The 15,531-nt window shown below is 42.8% G+C and overlaps 1 protein-coding gene across 1 annotated transcript in view; it reads right to left on the bottom strand.

Annotated features, from left to right (window-relative positions):
• TTC7A (tetratricopeptide repeat domain 7A) overlaps positions 1 to 15,531 on the bottom strand; it is a 179,482-nt gene that overhangs the window by 37,002 nt on the left and 126,949 nt on the right. The window contains exon 18 of the mRNA XM_009320910.1: positions 9,167 to 9,301. Within this exon, the coding sequence (XP_009319185.1) occupies positions 9,167 to 9,301 (135 nt within the window). The remainder of the gene's footprint in view (positions 1 to 9,166; positions 9,302 to 15,531) is intronic.

Consider the following 15,531-nt stretch of genomic DNA (forward strand, 5'->3'; position numbering starts at 1 on the left):
TCAACGGTGCTTGTAAATCTTCTTCCGTAATAACAATTATTTAGAGGAAGTGCAGCAACACAGAATCTAAATAAGATCTACAAATTGTATTTTATGGTATGGTAATGTAGCATATTAAAGTTCAGTCCATTTCTTTGCGGGCTCAATAGTCAATAAAAAATGATTTAATGGTGTGGGAGACCCAATTTGCATAAAAAAAAGAATGAGAGGTGCCTTTGGATTACGAAAGGAAAGGAGTGCACCCACCCAGCTAAAAATAGACATTAAGGGAAATCGTTTAGGCCTGCATTAAAATGTGTTTTCTGTAAACTCATTTTTCACTTCTATTACATACTCATTTTATTTACAGATTAACAAGATACGCTTATGCAACATGGAAAAAAAGCACAGCTAGAGGCAGAAATCAAAACCAAAAAACAAGGACTCATTAAATTTATCATGGCAATACTCCTGCCTCCTCAACGGTACTAAAAGTACTGGAACACCTGCCTTTGTGTTACCTGGGTTAGCAGCTTCCTGTCCACTGGATTATTCAGTGTATCTCCTTGTACCACCTAATCATGCTGCAAATAAACATCTAACCAAATTAGCAGCCCTCGCGAGGAAGTTCTGTTACAGAGACGTGGCAACCAATTCCACCCCAAAGCAGAGGGTATCTCCTCAAGCTGACACAGGTACCGAAGATCTGTAATTCTTATCCTGTGAAAGGTTCAATGCTTCAGGGAAACCACTTATGAATCTCCAATTGTTGGACTACATCATTCTTGGTACTGACATTCTTCGCAGCTTTGAATCTAAAGGCCATGTTTGCAAGCTTCCTTGCTCTCTCTCACTTAACACCATCTTCATAAAAATTTAAACAAATTTACATTCTGTTTTGAATTAAGTACCACCAAAGGCTCTCTGAATGCTACTGAGCAAAGAGTATCCTGGATGTACCACCTCTTCTATTAGCCTCTGGAGTAATGCTAGAAACTCTGAGTGTGAATGATTATTAGGAAATATTTCACCATTTTTACCTATAGGTATGGGCTGAGACAGTGCACTGCATGGATGGGCAAAGACAGGATGAATCGTGCACTGTCTCCTTTCATTCACTAATTGAAGCTTGAGCCTGCACCCACTGAGACCAAGAGCAGGTATCCAGCTGACTCCAAGGTCCAGCCTAGCATGATTCATTTCTTTCTCATATCCACCTTATGCTTCCCATCTGTGCTTTCCTGCAGTACTGCCCAGCCTACTCTGCTGTTCTTCCAAACAACTGTCATCTCCTCTTGCGGCTATGGCCTCCTTTGTCTTGACTTGCAACTAGACTTCCACTGATACACCAGTCTTAATGCTGGGCCCAGTCCCTGAGAGCAGCACGCATCTCCACTCAGATTATCGTTAGCCCCTAATATGCGCTCCTAGTTCTTCCAGCTGTTTCTGCTAGCATTTAAGCTCATCTACAGTGAAGATCCTTAATCAAGTGAGAATTGCCAGAAGCATATCATCTACTCATTCTCCAAAGACCAGTAACAAACACACAGTCTGAGAGCACTTCCCAGAACACTGTCAAAGCCAGGTCTCCTGCAGTCAGGCTCCTTTTTTCATCTCCAAGATAAATTATTTGACAGAGCTCTGTTAGGGAGTCCATCAGAGGAGTAACAACAGTGTAATCTAGTCATGTCTGCATCACAGTGCTAGTCTGAGGAACAGAGTTGCCTGCCATCACCTTGAACGCCGACTCTATTTCCCATTTCCTAAGTGTTTCAAAGCACAAAAGTGATTGTGCTTGTCACCACAGAAGCAGCAACAACTGTAATTGTAGCCAAAAAATCAAACGGGATTTGAAATTTATTTCTGTGATGTGAACAACCCAAGAGTTAAAACTGCACTCCTTGCGAATCACGTTCGGTGTTATCCAAGACGCAGCACTTAACTCCCACAAGCAGACTGCTCCACATCACTTGGTTGTTTGTGCCCGCTGGATCTAAAGCACTCATCTACTCTCATCCACCCCAAAAATGCTACTGCATAGCGACACGGCTAGTGCAATGCAGCCAGATGACCAGCAGGATGGTACAGTGGGGAGCAGCCCTTCACACTTTAAGAAGGTGAGAGCACCTGTGAGGATGTGTAGGGAGGTGATTTCTGTTCCATATCACCTGCCTTCAGGAGCTATTAATGCTTGTTACTGCAGCAGCCCTTAGTCAGCTGGAAGGACCCACTCCTGAGACAGCTCTGCCTTCAGCAGTGAATACAGAGCTATTACCGTGACAAAGGGTTCCCCTGCTGCCTTTCGTTTCTAGCAGGTGACGTTCAGTCATTGTTCCATATTATGACACGACCCTGCATGCAGTAGCTTGACAATTAGCGGGCAGATTAGATGGAAGATTCCTCAAGCTGTATCCTGACTGCAATCGTTTCATTTGCTGCAAACCTTTCATATAGAAATGAAGGAAAACAAACTGCCACGTGATCCCATCCACCTGAGCTCTGCTTGCTCTTTTAAATGAGGCAACAGATTTACATCCTCAAAGGCTGTCTTTGCATGCAAACTGGTAGTTAACTGGAGTCCAGGGACCTGCTTGAAATTTCCAAGCTTCGGGTCTCACAGGGGCTGAAATGGCCACTAAGCTCATTTACAAATGTAGCATTAGAATGAAAATTTCTGGAAGCAACACAGAACTACCACAAGCTACCTTCCCTACTAAGTGGCGCAGTCAAAACATTACTTGAAATACTACAAGATAGCTAGTTCCTTTATGTGAAGTGGGGTCCTGCTCACTGATGAGGAAACAGCTCTTTCCCAGCTGGGAGAAACAAGCCACCATCTTCTAGGCAATAAGGCCGCCACTGATAAGGATGACATAAAAATGCTTCTGTTGGAAGGGCAGCACCTTTTGGGTTTTCTTGTACCCTCTCTCAAAACGCATGTTACTGGCTATAGTCAAAGAAAGGACTTCTAAGTCTTCATATTCCAACCTGCTCAAGTATAAATTCCTATTTTCTGCTCTGGTATGAATAAATATCCTGCTTCCTTCTTCATGACTGTGTACACTTTATCACTTGCCCAAAAGTTACCAAGCAGCTGAGGAAATGCTAGCATTTGGTACCCTCTGTCATTCTCTGGGTACCACTGGCAGTGCAACAGGTTTCTCTCCATCTCTCGGCAAAGGATCTACAGACTGCTTAGCAAAGAGCATTTCTAGCTGCTGCCTATATTCTTCACAAGCAAGTGTACACACACGTGTACATGTTTGCATGTCACAGATTTCAAGAAATGGCATGTGCTCTTTGAAGACTGCCCATGTCAACAGATTATCAGTCCACAAAGTTTCACATCCTGCCCCAGCAATAAGAAATATCCAGAAGCCTCAGGAACGGGGGAGGCAATCCAAAACGCCCAGTACCGATATAAGGCCAGAACTCCTTTTGACTTTTTAAATTCATTGTTGATAGAAAATAAAATAAACGAAGCTGGAAAGTGTGGATCAAAACCTAGTATCCCCCTGAGGACATTCAGATGAAGAGAAATGGGGAATTTGGTGATCCTTAGCCTGCACCAGAAAAGCCTAGGACAGAGCTTGCTAAACCAGGAGGCTTAGCAGAACCACTGCTGGCTTCTTAACTTCATCGGTAACGTTTCAAAGGGGACCAAACCAGCTCACTTTACTATTTCCATTCTCCAGTGTTCCTAATCCCTCCTAGTAAGTAAACACTGCATGACTGCCATCTTTGCAGTTCACCTTTATTCTCCTCAGTAATAGCTGTGTAATAAAGGACTCCCTCCTGCTCCCTCTCGCCAGGCTCCAGCTTTTCACACTGCTTTGTGTCACTGTAATGAGCCACAAAAATCAGCAGCGCTTATGGAGCTCAAAAACTCAAGCAGTGAATGGGGAAGTTCTAAATTTGAAATTCTAAAATTTGAAAGCACTTTTTTTTTTTTAAATAAAAAAGGAAGAAAAATATTAGAATTGCTTCAACAACCAGTGCTGCATCACAGGACAGTATCTGATCATGGGACAGTATCTGATCCCAGCTATTCCGGCAATGTCAGTAAAGATGTCTCCCAAACCTGATAAACACTTTTAATATTAGAGCTAATAACTTGAGGGGGCTTCGGATCACTAAGAGCTTCAGGAAGGAAGAGCATTTAAATACCCGTGAGCAAGCTGTGCAAATACAAGCTGTGCTGGGTGAGCTGAGGGGCAGCAAGGGGAGGGCCTGGCCATGCCCTTGGCTGCTGCTGGGGCGCCTGCTGTGCGGCTGTGTGGCCACGGGCCAGCCGGGGATGAAGATTCCAGCCCACTGGCCCTGACAACACAGTCTCGTGGAACAAAGCCCATCTCCTCTAACACAGCTTTTTCCCAGGAATTGGCCCATACAGAATAAAATAAATAAGTCGCAAGCGTTTTGTGAAGGGGAGAAAAAAAGTTCCTGCTGTACATAACTCGGGGGAGCAGATGTTTTTCCATTAGCTCACTGTTCTCTGCTACACATTTCTTGTTCGTGGCATGTTCATTACAATATTTTTTTCCTAGGGTAAACTTTAGCACGTTACTGAGACAGCAGGTAGCCCGCTCCAGCCCCACTGTGAGTACATGGAATAGTTATCCTAGTCATTTTTCTTTAAATGCTCCTTTAAATTAGCCTTAGGTCTACCTGGTGAGGTTTGCAGACTGTGCTTAGCAGGCATTTAGCCAATCTTAGATCAAATTACCAGACCTACTTTGCTGTGAGTGGCCATATTTGGTAAAGTATTGGGTTAGTCAAGAAGCTAAATTGTCACATATAAAGTACTAGTAAAGAAAAACACAGTGGACATTGTAGTTAAAAGTAAAGCTTAAAATAATATAGCAACAGGAGCTGGAATATTAGAACTCTTACTAAAACTGGCTTGCAGCATTCTAAAACGCTCCGTATAAATAGAGCATACGGTTATTACTGCCTGGAAATATAATCACACATACTTCAGATAAGAAATCACACCGGTTACCCAAAGAGCTTAAAACTATTAAAACTATATCTTTTCAGTACTGACATGCTTTGCGCTCTGGGTCAAAAGTGATCTTATAAAAAATGTCAAACGAAGGTAAATTTTGATCATAAATCTGAACCATTTCAAGTACATTTTCCGTAGCCAAACAGCATGATTGTATTTTGTAAACGGAAAGGAGGAGTACTGGCATGATTTTAAAAAGGAAATAAGGGATAGAAATAGTTCCTAGGTCAGATGTTTCTCTTGGTAACACAAGCAGTATTATCACCAGTAATCTCTAGGATTCCCCCTGCAGCTTCCTGCAACAAGAGCTAGAAGGAGTTAACAAGCTTTACCAATGCCGCAGAAGTTCCTTCTCTCCTCTCGAAGTTGAATTCAAGCTCTCAGTCATGAAAAGTAGAACAAAGAGGAAAAACGAGCATATGGATTGCATAAAGACCACCTCTACTGGAGATGCACCACAGCAGCATGTGCACTGCAGCACCCTTCCTGAGTACGCCTTGAAATGACCTGTTTCTCAGACTTGGGGCCAAGAATAATGTTCAGGCTTATTAATGTTAAAGCCTAATGAGACAACTCTCTCCTTTTAAGAAGCCATTACATTTCAAGAGGACTGGGAGGTTATTGTTAAATGGGACCAGACAAGCTGTGTTAATCACAGTCTTCGCTGCAGAACACTTGAAAACAGAGTATGCCTATTAGTATTCCTCTAAGCACGCCTGCCGCAGGGAGTGGACAACCTCTCTAGTCTTTGGCGACAGCAGACCTTGTACTCTTCCAAAGCTAATTGTGACTACCTGCAGGGAAAACAGGAAGATATGGAAGCCCACTGAAGAAATGTGCTAAGTTCCCTGCTGCAGATGACTGTACTCCCAGCTGGTCCTGCAAGAGATGGCTGGACAGATTAACAGTGAGAATTCACGGTTTCATTTGGATGTGTGAAAGAGAAGAAGAGGACTCTTTCTGGAGACCACAGATCCATCAAGTAGCTCTTCAGTTGCTGTCAGTAAGCTACAAAAAATTAGCTTGCCAAAGTTCACTAGGCACTGCTGCAGGGAAAGCCAAGGTGCAGCATCCATTATAGTGCAGCACATTTGGACTTAGCAGCTGCACTTCCAAAGCTGCCGCTTTATTTTCTTCCCTACATAACTGTGCTGGTCATAAACCCAGAAAAGTTACAGATAAAAACACTAAGTCTATGCCCTCTTATGCGTGAGATAAGTATCTTTATCACAGAACAAAAAAGCTTAACTATTTGCACAGGGTTCACAGCCTCGCTCGCCTTCAGCCACTGTTAAAAGAAAGCACATATTCTCATGCACTAATTGTGAGACCCGTTAGGAGCTCTACAAGGGCTCTCCAGCTCCCGCAAACTGAGGATGCTTCTGCACAAGGCAGGAACTCCTATTGCAGCTGCAGGTGGAGGGTGATACAGTAACAATTCCCCTACATAAGCACGATCTGATAGCTACCACCCACTAACAATCCCCTTGCAAGCCTATGTGCTGGCTTTGTGGCCTGGCCTGGTTGCTGGAGGACTGGAAGAACAGCCTCATATAGCTGTGGGATAGCTGGGTTTGTATTCCTTTTTCCAATCTAAGTGCAGAAAGCTCTAACTGGATCAGTTGGTACCATTAGTTTTCATGCCTTGGCATATGAAGAGGCACGGGAACTGTAATGGCTCTAATGGAACCCAGACACGATTGCAGCCTGGCACTCTAAATCCATACCCCCACACAGAGACACAGCCAGCTGCATCCTGTTAGTCCCTGAAAAGGACGGATGCTTTGTTATAAATTTATTGTAGTGAGGTTAGGAAATTGTAGTAATTTTATCTAAAGAATTATGATTCACGCTAAAAAGGTTAAAGTGTTAACAACAACAAAAACAACAATACACGAGTCATTTCCCAAAGACAGATTAACATTTTGTCCCTTTAGAGACAGGACACTGAGGTATGAAAAAGTTAGGCAACTTGCCTAGAGTCACAAGATGAGTCATTGACTGAAAAAGGACAAGTCCAAGCTACACCTGATAGAAATCTACAGCATACTGGTGCGGCTCTATCATGAATATGAAGGGACTCCGGATGCAGGCATCAGAATGTTACGCTAACCGCCTGTTGGCTTTCCACAGCTGTTAATTTTGGGGTGAGCTGTAACGCAAAAGCATGTGACTACCTCAACTGTTTTTAACCACGCGTTTCTGTTTAATTTGTTGTTTATGAAATATCTCTAATTTGGAAGTTATTAACTTCTTACGGGTATACCTGTTCCTCCTTTCCCCTCCTTCCAGATGGGAAAGATTCTAGTCCAGAAGGTCAGTGATATGCTTTTGGACTATTCCACTCACTAAGCTCAGTGTAAGATCCGACCCAGTTCAAAGAAGTCCTCTAATTATTCAGGTGCTGTGCCCTTCTCCGCACAGAGAGAGTGAAGACTACCCCAAAATACTTGCATCTCTCCTCATCCCTCAGGAAACCAGAGTGCAGCGACTTCCACACTACTGCGAGAAGAGAATGGGCAGTACCTCACCAAGAGCTCATTAAGCTGCATCCATAACTGACTGCAGTAACGAAATTACAAAGCAGTCGCAGTACGTATTTTCAGAATACCAATCCTGATTCAAGTCCGGTTAAAAGTAAGCATGAAACAAAACAAAGGTTTAAAAAAAATTATAGAATAGGACAGAAAAGTTACAGCTTTTAAAAATAAATTCTATCTAAAAGAATTAATTAACACCTTTGAGAAAGGCACTTGATTTACACTGAGAAGTAATTGTAGCAATTCACAGCTAGGTCACAGCAAGCTCTAGGTCTTTATTGCTTTTGTCTTTTCACACAGCAGCAAAAATGTAAACTGCCTAGAGCTATCTGCAGGATGATGGACAACAGACACCTGACTTCTCATCATAATAAACTCCGGGTTTTTTTGCTCCCCACCAGTCTCCCCTGCAGCTTTAAATCAGGAGCATAAACTGAATAAAACAAAATCTTGCTAGTGATTTTGAAGCCCACAGCACATCATTGAAATTTACGTACACACAAGCCATTAAGTGAACACATGTGATTAACTTAAAAGGATGATGCATTCCATAAGGTAACTTCTTTTGTTCTTTAATAGTTAGTCAAATTGTAACAAAAAGAATGTCACATATTTTGTACCAGACCTGAAGTCTAATTGGTACGAAATGGCCCACAAAAACAGCTATAAAAATCTTTGCTGAGAAGTAGGGTGAGACTGCCAGGTTTTATGTGAGAATTGTCAATTGTACAGATTAGCTAAATGAGAATTTGAAGGGTTCTCCTGCATACAGAATAGCAAATTATTAGCAAGGTTCCAGTAGGCTCTGCTTTTTTTTCATTGCAAAAGGTAGCAGAGACATCTAAGAAGCAATCACAGCACTCAAATGTAATTTCATGCGCACATTTGTGGGCCCAGTTGTGGAAGAAAAGCTGTGTCTCTTCAGAGCAAAATTGCAGGGTCAGAACTCTTTCTATCAGTCCTGAAATGCTGGAATGCAAATAGTAGAATGTGCTGTGCAACTCCGTTCCTCACCAAGTGTCCTACATAAAACCCTTTCATGAGTTTGGAGATTGCCTCTGGGTAGAGTTCCTTCTCACTCTTCTCTTTTCCCTTTATGTGCTCTGCTGTACCATCTCTGCATGAGTGTCTCAAACTGACATGCAATCTACAAATCCTTGGGAAATTCAAACAGTCAAGGATAAAACGAGTGGAGGACTTGCTCTTTTTAATAATTTTCACTTAAGCCTCAGCAAAGATTGGAAAGTTCCCAGTCTAAATAACATTTAATACATGATTTGCCCAGCCTTATTACAGGGAAGCACGTAGGAAAAGGAGAATGAAAATAATTGTCCCTACCAACTATCATTTGTTAATGAAGACCTACCTACCCTCTTCTTTTAAAAGCATATTTTAGTGATGACTGAAGTTTTCTGTGTGTAATGGAAAAATAGAGATGAGCTGAAAAACTGCACTACTCCAGTATTTTTTTTGTTATACTGAATCAGATAAATAGTATTTCAAAAACCGGCTGGGATAGATAGATTTTCTGCTGGAATAAGGTGATTTTCAACTACTGATTTCAACTACTCCATTAATACTTATGTCATCTCATTCACCACTGGAGGGAAAAAGGAACTCCAGGGGGTCCAGGACTTACCAGCTTGTAGCCAAATTTGTTCAAGAGCTGTCCACAGCCGCATAGGTCCTTGCTTCATTGCACTGCTCTGCATAGTTATTTCAGACATGGCCTGTTCCAGTCTTGATGCAGCAAGGGAAGAGGCTCGCTGTGATCCTATGGACCAAGCAAACAAGAACAATAATGCATTTTATATACTTCTTTGGGATATTTCTTTGACTCATTAAGGCAGCAGGTCTGATTCTCCACTCACCGCATCAGTTTTATGTAATAAGAACTCCACTGAATTCTGGCGTGACCAACTGGAGAACCATGTTTTATAAAAGGTTAATTTACTGAAAAAAACCACTAAATTACCCCAGAGCTGCAGCTCAAACAAGTGAATTAACAGAGAGTAATTTTATAAAGGTCTGCTTAGCGTTCATCAAAGAAGCAACCTTATTTTGCTCATTTGGAAAGCAGAACTCTACCATCGAATATTTCCCATGAATACTTATTAGTAACCTGTTTTATAAGCACACTGTCACCATACAATTACAAAATGTGGCCCACTAATGTAGAATCTTAGTACAGCATTACAGAGTAGCTTGGCACCATTCACACAGCACACACATTTCAAGTGACATCAATATTGTTCTACTGGTTTAGAGGCAGCGTGGTTTTTCATTTAACCTTGGGGAGCAGAGAGCTCAGTGCTTTGACTAAATTAACCTTTAGTATGCGCTGTAACATTTACGCAAGAATAAAGTATTTGGCACCCACATCTCTGGGACAAAACATCACATCAAAAGCTACTCCCAGGAAGAATGCATGGGCAGAGACCACATTCTCCGGTGCAGCAAGTGGGATTATACTGGTGAGCCGACCTCTCAGAGGGGTACCAAGAGGATGGTAACAAAATAAGAAGCTACAAAATGAGATTTCACAGTTGGCTTTGTAAAGCTTTAGGAAATAAATATTTTAATATACGTAGGTTTAATGTGACTTTAAGGTTGGTAAGCTCTTTCTCTGGGGAGCTGCTGGGACTGAAGCACTTGCACTGATTAGCATTACTCTTCAATCTATCCTTACAGGCTGACCTTGTAGACCACAAGATCCTGGAGTTAAAATCCCGCTTTCTCTCACCACAGCCACCCTGAGGGAGCAGCAGAGCCTAGGAACAGGTACTTGGAGAAGCTGGGATGGTTCTGGGCAAGGGAAGGGACAGAAGGGCAAAAAGCCTGTCAGGGGCACGCATATGCATTAAGTGGTCTCTCTGAGGTGGACAGCATGCTTTTCCAGCCGGAGTGTGCTGAAGAGAGGGTTGCCAAACCACACCTCCAGGCCCGCAGACCATCACCCAGGGCCAGGGTGCTGGCAGGGAGAGCAGCGTGGTGGTCCCCTGGCCATGGTCCTCTGAATGTTGAGCTGGGACCCAGCCACGAGGGGAGGCACATCTCTGCCCCACGCTCCTTTGACACCTGCGTGGCATGGGGCAGGATATGGCCTGCAGCTTTTACCTAACCCGAGGCAGCGCCGCCTGCCTCTGAGAGTGTCATGGCTACAGAGAGGCCGCAAGTGCAACTTGAAGCCTGAAACTGCTATGGGAAATATTTGTCCCATTATCTCACCGCTAACTAATGTCATTGATTTTAAGCAGAACTTCAAAACAGCCCTGCAGCACAGGCGCCTCCCACGGCTCCCTTGGAAAATGCAAATGTGCTCTTCCTAGATGCATTTCTTAAATTCCTACATATTTTCAAAGACATTCCTGATATAATGTTCCAAGAGATGACAGTGCAGTAATGTAGCAATTACGGCTTTAATGGTATGGTAAAAGCCATTCTGCTTTGCACCGAGAATTTGTTATATTTAACAGATCCATCTTCAGCCTGTTTCACTGCACGGGATTCCTCCCCCTGCCCTGCCCACTCACACGCCTCTCCCCCCATCCCTCCCTCCCCCCCGGGAGAAATTTCACCAAAACTCCCAGGAATTCAAGTCAGACAATGGTTGTTTAACACAGGGAAAACTACCAGGCACTCACACCCAGCCATCCAAAACACCGACAGCTTTTTTGCAGTGCAGAGGCAACAAGAAAACAGCCACATGAACAACTAGTGATGTTACTAGGAGCACTTTGAAGTTAGGGCAGACCTCTTGCCTTCTAGATTGGCAAACTTGGAAAAAATTATATGGGCTTTGGGGATTTTGCAGTCAGCCTAACCAGATTCTTATATTAGCACTCCTGATCGTGTTAGTATGCTTTTGAAAGCAACTTTCAGTATTACATTTCTCTGCCAAGACTGCCCTCTTTCAGAGAGGCTTTCTGGAGCTGCGTTTCTTGCAAGCACTCATATGTAATGATGGTCTGATTGCATTAGGCAGGCAGATGGGCTGGTGTTTTATTCACATCCTCACAGAGCTCAGGGAAATCCTGTCAAGCAAGGATTCAAGTCAATCCAAGGAGACTATGTCACTGTAAGGTACCTTTGTGCATTTTGGAGAAGTGCACATGCTGCTGCGAGACTGAACAGCCACTTAGGATCTACTAAAGCATCCTTCCCTCACAAAGCAGGCTTTACAGGAATATCACTATGAGCTAGTTGCACTCAAAGAACACAAGTTAGCTGCTCCTCTTCTCCTTCTCTTCATTAGCCAGGTAGTTGCCAAGAGGGGAAAGCCTGCAATTTGAGACTGATCTTGCCCAGTGCTGTGGGCTCCAATCTGCACAGCCATAAAAAGGGAACCCAAGTTATTTAGCAATTTACAGCGGAGGCTCTTTGCGTTTAACAGCCTTTGCCATTCCAGTCCTTTGACGTTTATTTTCTTTTCCATTTCAGCCTACACAATGAAGCAAACCACACTAGGAAGAGACCAGCCAATCCCCTTCCATCCCTGACCAGCCTCAGACACAGATACGTTCCTTGTTCTAAACACACACATGCCAGATGATAAGGCGCTCTCCATCCCAGCCCATACCCACACGTTTGCTACTGCTGTTCTTACCCATCTCTGCTGGACCGCTCACAGGAATGCTCCTTAAAGCTTGTCTGCCCAAATATACTCTGTAAGAGAAGGTCTTTGCCAGTGTGGCCCTTCTGGATTGAAAAGGGCTCAGCCACAGCTCTGAACCTCAGGCAAGCAATATGGTGACGCTGGGGGTGGGCTGAGGGCTACTGGAGACAGAAAAGAGTATACCTCTAACACATGCTGTCTCCCAAGACAGGAGGTAGGCACGTATCACACTGGTATCACTCTGACCTCAGGGTGGTGGGGGGAGCTGGAAAAACTTCAAGCGACATTAAAAAAAGTCTCAGAATGTCTCACTATAAAGTATCTCTTCCTCAAGAAATTCAGATCTTTATATGCTAAAAAACCCCACAAAACCTGTCTCACAGAACTTTAATGTCATGCCTCAAAATACATGCATATGTTGGCATAAGAAGATATCACATCAATTTGTTATTTTAGTGCAGTCTCTTTCTCTTTTTAACAGCTCCACTAGACAGAATATAAACTTCGCATTTTACAATAAAGCCCTCCACACATTTTGGAAAGAAATCATAAAAATAACAAAATTGATTTTGCCATGATGAGCTCTGCATAGAAGCCATACAAAATATATCTAAATAATTTTAAAGCACTGTTCTAGGGTTGTTATAAGACCAAGAAGGACCAAGTTTAATATTTTGCATCTATGAAAAAACTGCTATCAAAATAGAAATGTACCTCAGTAGATTTACTAGGCTTATAAGAAACACAGAATTCCCTAGCCTAAATCACTTCAGGCAAGAGCATTATAAGATAAGACTAAATCAGAAAAAGAATGAAACAGCAAGGCAGCTGACTGATATAGGTGAATTTAGTTAGGAACACTGCTTCAGTTAGGAGAAGATGAAGAAAATAAAGAGGAATTAATCTTCCTGGCAGTAAACCTAAAATTCTGGCACAGCAAATAATCTCATTGTGGTCTAACTGAGGGAGAGGCCAGTGTCAAGCCCAGCTGCAGTAATCCCCCCTTCAGTGGTGAGTCCAGAGATCACAGAGCGCCTGTGCATTACAGCGATACTGCCGCACGCTCCTGGGGGATTTCACGATGGAAACGAGAGCCTGTTCTAGAATGATGCAAAAAAATCAGACCTCCTCCCTCCTTCAAAACAGCCAGCCACAGCCGCAGCTCTGGTGAGACACAAGGGCGAGAGGGGCTAGAGCTGTACTCCAATCTCACCTCCTGCTGTCTTCAAAGAGGCTCCCAACCGGGACAATAGACCCAGCTGCCTCCTTCCTGCAGGTGGAGAACAGCAGCACCTACAGCCTGCAGAGCAGTGAGCCACAGACCCTTGCTGAAAACAGCCAGTGCCAGTCCTGCACTAAGGTGGATAGTGTAATTTCAGTATGAGCCCCATCCTTAACAGCCATTGTGGGTGCAACCATGTTAACATGGAAACCTAGATCCTTGAAGTGGAGGAGGAATACATTTTTTGGCTAAAACCAAACCGCATTCAGTGCAAATCACTTTATGTGCATGAAAAGCTAGTTTAAAGCTTGTACTTTACATTAATTTGCTCTTTCTGGCAGGCAGTACCATGGCATACAGCACTTTCTGCTGAACTACAGCTGCTCCATGGCATGCTGGCTGCTAAAACTGGGCTAAGAGCAGGCTGGAACAGGTACCCAACCCAGTGCTTTTTGAGGAGGGCACTACACAGAGACCAAACGTGCCTGAGCTTTGCTCTGACTCTGGAGGAGGTGCTGCAGGTCTGCAGCAGAGGAGCGAGCAGGAGGCAGGAGTGAGGTCTTAGAAGGGTGGCACCCCAGCACATCAAAATATTACAGGTTCTGCTGGTGACAATTTGGTCTCAAAATCTCAAACCATGCTGTGAAGTGGGTGTAGCCCAAACCTGGCCACACTCTTTTCTCCACACAATTACAAAGCAAGGCAACAGATCTCCAGAAGAGCATGGGATCCACACCCAGAATACCTTTTACATACCATTAAGCACCAGCTAGAGCTGAAGGGGCAGGGATCAATCCAGGCTCAGCCCCACAGCCTAGGCACCATAAGCTACCCACTGTTTCAGCAGCAAAGTGGGAATTGGATAACAGCAGTACTGTGGCAAATAATATTTTTTGGTTTTTATTGCTTTCATAGTAATGCCTAGTGGCTGACAGATTCTACAAATTACTGCAGTGTTTTCCAAGCCATTTTCATATATTCACTGAAACTGAAAGTCCATTTTACTGCCCAGCATCAGGGATGATAGCAGGTATTTCACAAATCTTCACAATTATCAGAGTGATGACTATCCTAAATGATTTTGTGTCACCAGGAAACTTTCATGTCATATCCACTCCCTTTTCCAGATAATTTTTAATATAACAAACAGAACATATTCATTTAGTATATCCTCTTCGTCTATCTGTGCTGAATTTGGCCTGTTCTCTTTAATTAAACCAAAGACTATAGAACACTGTCATACAAACAATGAGAAAAAGGACCTATACAAAATAGAGACTCATCTCAGCAAAGGGTAATAAAAGGGAAATGGAATAAATGGATTAAAAAGTATATAAATATGTGCATAGACACAGTAAGATTACAATATCATAAATATAGACCCTAAGGGTTTAACACTACAAACAAAAGAGCAGACATGCTGAATAATGTTTTGATGTTTGAATGTTTGTATGCTTGTATGCTCAAGACCTAACCTTGCAATGCTTTTTAACCATTGGTGGGTGTAAATGGGGGTTAAATACAAATAATTTAACACAAGTTACGTACTTAACACATACGAACTTGTCCTTTATCTCAGTCGTATGTGCTGAGTGTGTGACTTCAGTTTTACCAATTCCAAATGTTCAATTCCAAATGTTCAAGATTAAGACTCAGACAAACCCTAATTCCCTCGCCCCAAAGCATGGGGCTTGTTTAAGTGTGAGGTTTTTTTAATAATAAGCTTTTATATTCTTCTTGTCCAGTTTCTGAGTCTGTGAGGTTCAATTTTTTGCAAGTGTTTATCTACGTACACAAGAGTAGAAAGTTGCTTCCCTAAAACACCCCCAAATTAGAAGGAAGGTTTCTCACATAATCATCTGATTTTGAGAGTTAGGGTTTTAAGGCAAGCACCAACTATCACGAGACTTACGATAAAGTCACAAGTCAGCAGCACTCTTAAAGCCTCCTTTCCCCTTCCTGCCAAGATTAGCTTTGATGTCTTAGTTATTTCCATCTGACTATATCTGTTACTGTGAATATGTATTTACCATATAATAAAGCATCACAAGGTTTATGTATAAGTCCCAAACCAAATCACCTTCTAATAGGAATTGACAGTCTTACTCAGCTTTCCAAAACCACATGTCCTGGCTTGATCAGGATATCTAAAAAGGATTAAATTGGG

Source organism: Pygoscelis adeliae, unplaced genomic scaffold, assembly GCF_000699105.1.
Source record: "Pygoscelis adeliae isolate BGI_AS28 unplaced genomic scaffold, ASM69910v1 Scaffold233, whole genome shotgun sequence".
NCBI classification, from domain to species: domain Eukaryota; kingdom Metazoa; phylum Chordata; class Aves; order Sphenisciformes; family Spheniscidae; genus Pygoscelis; species Pygoscelis adeliae.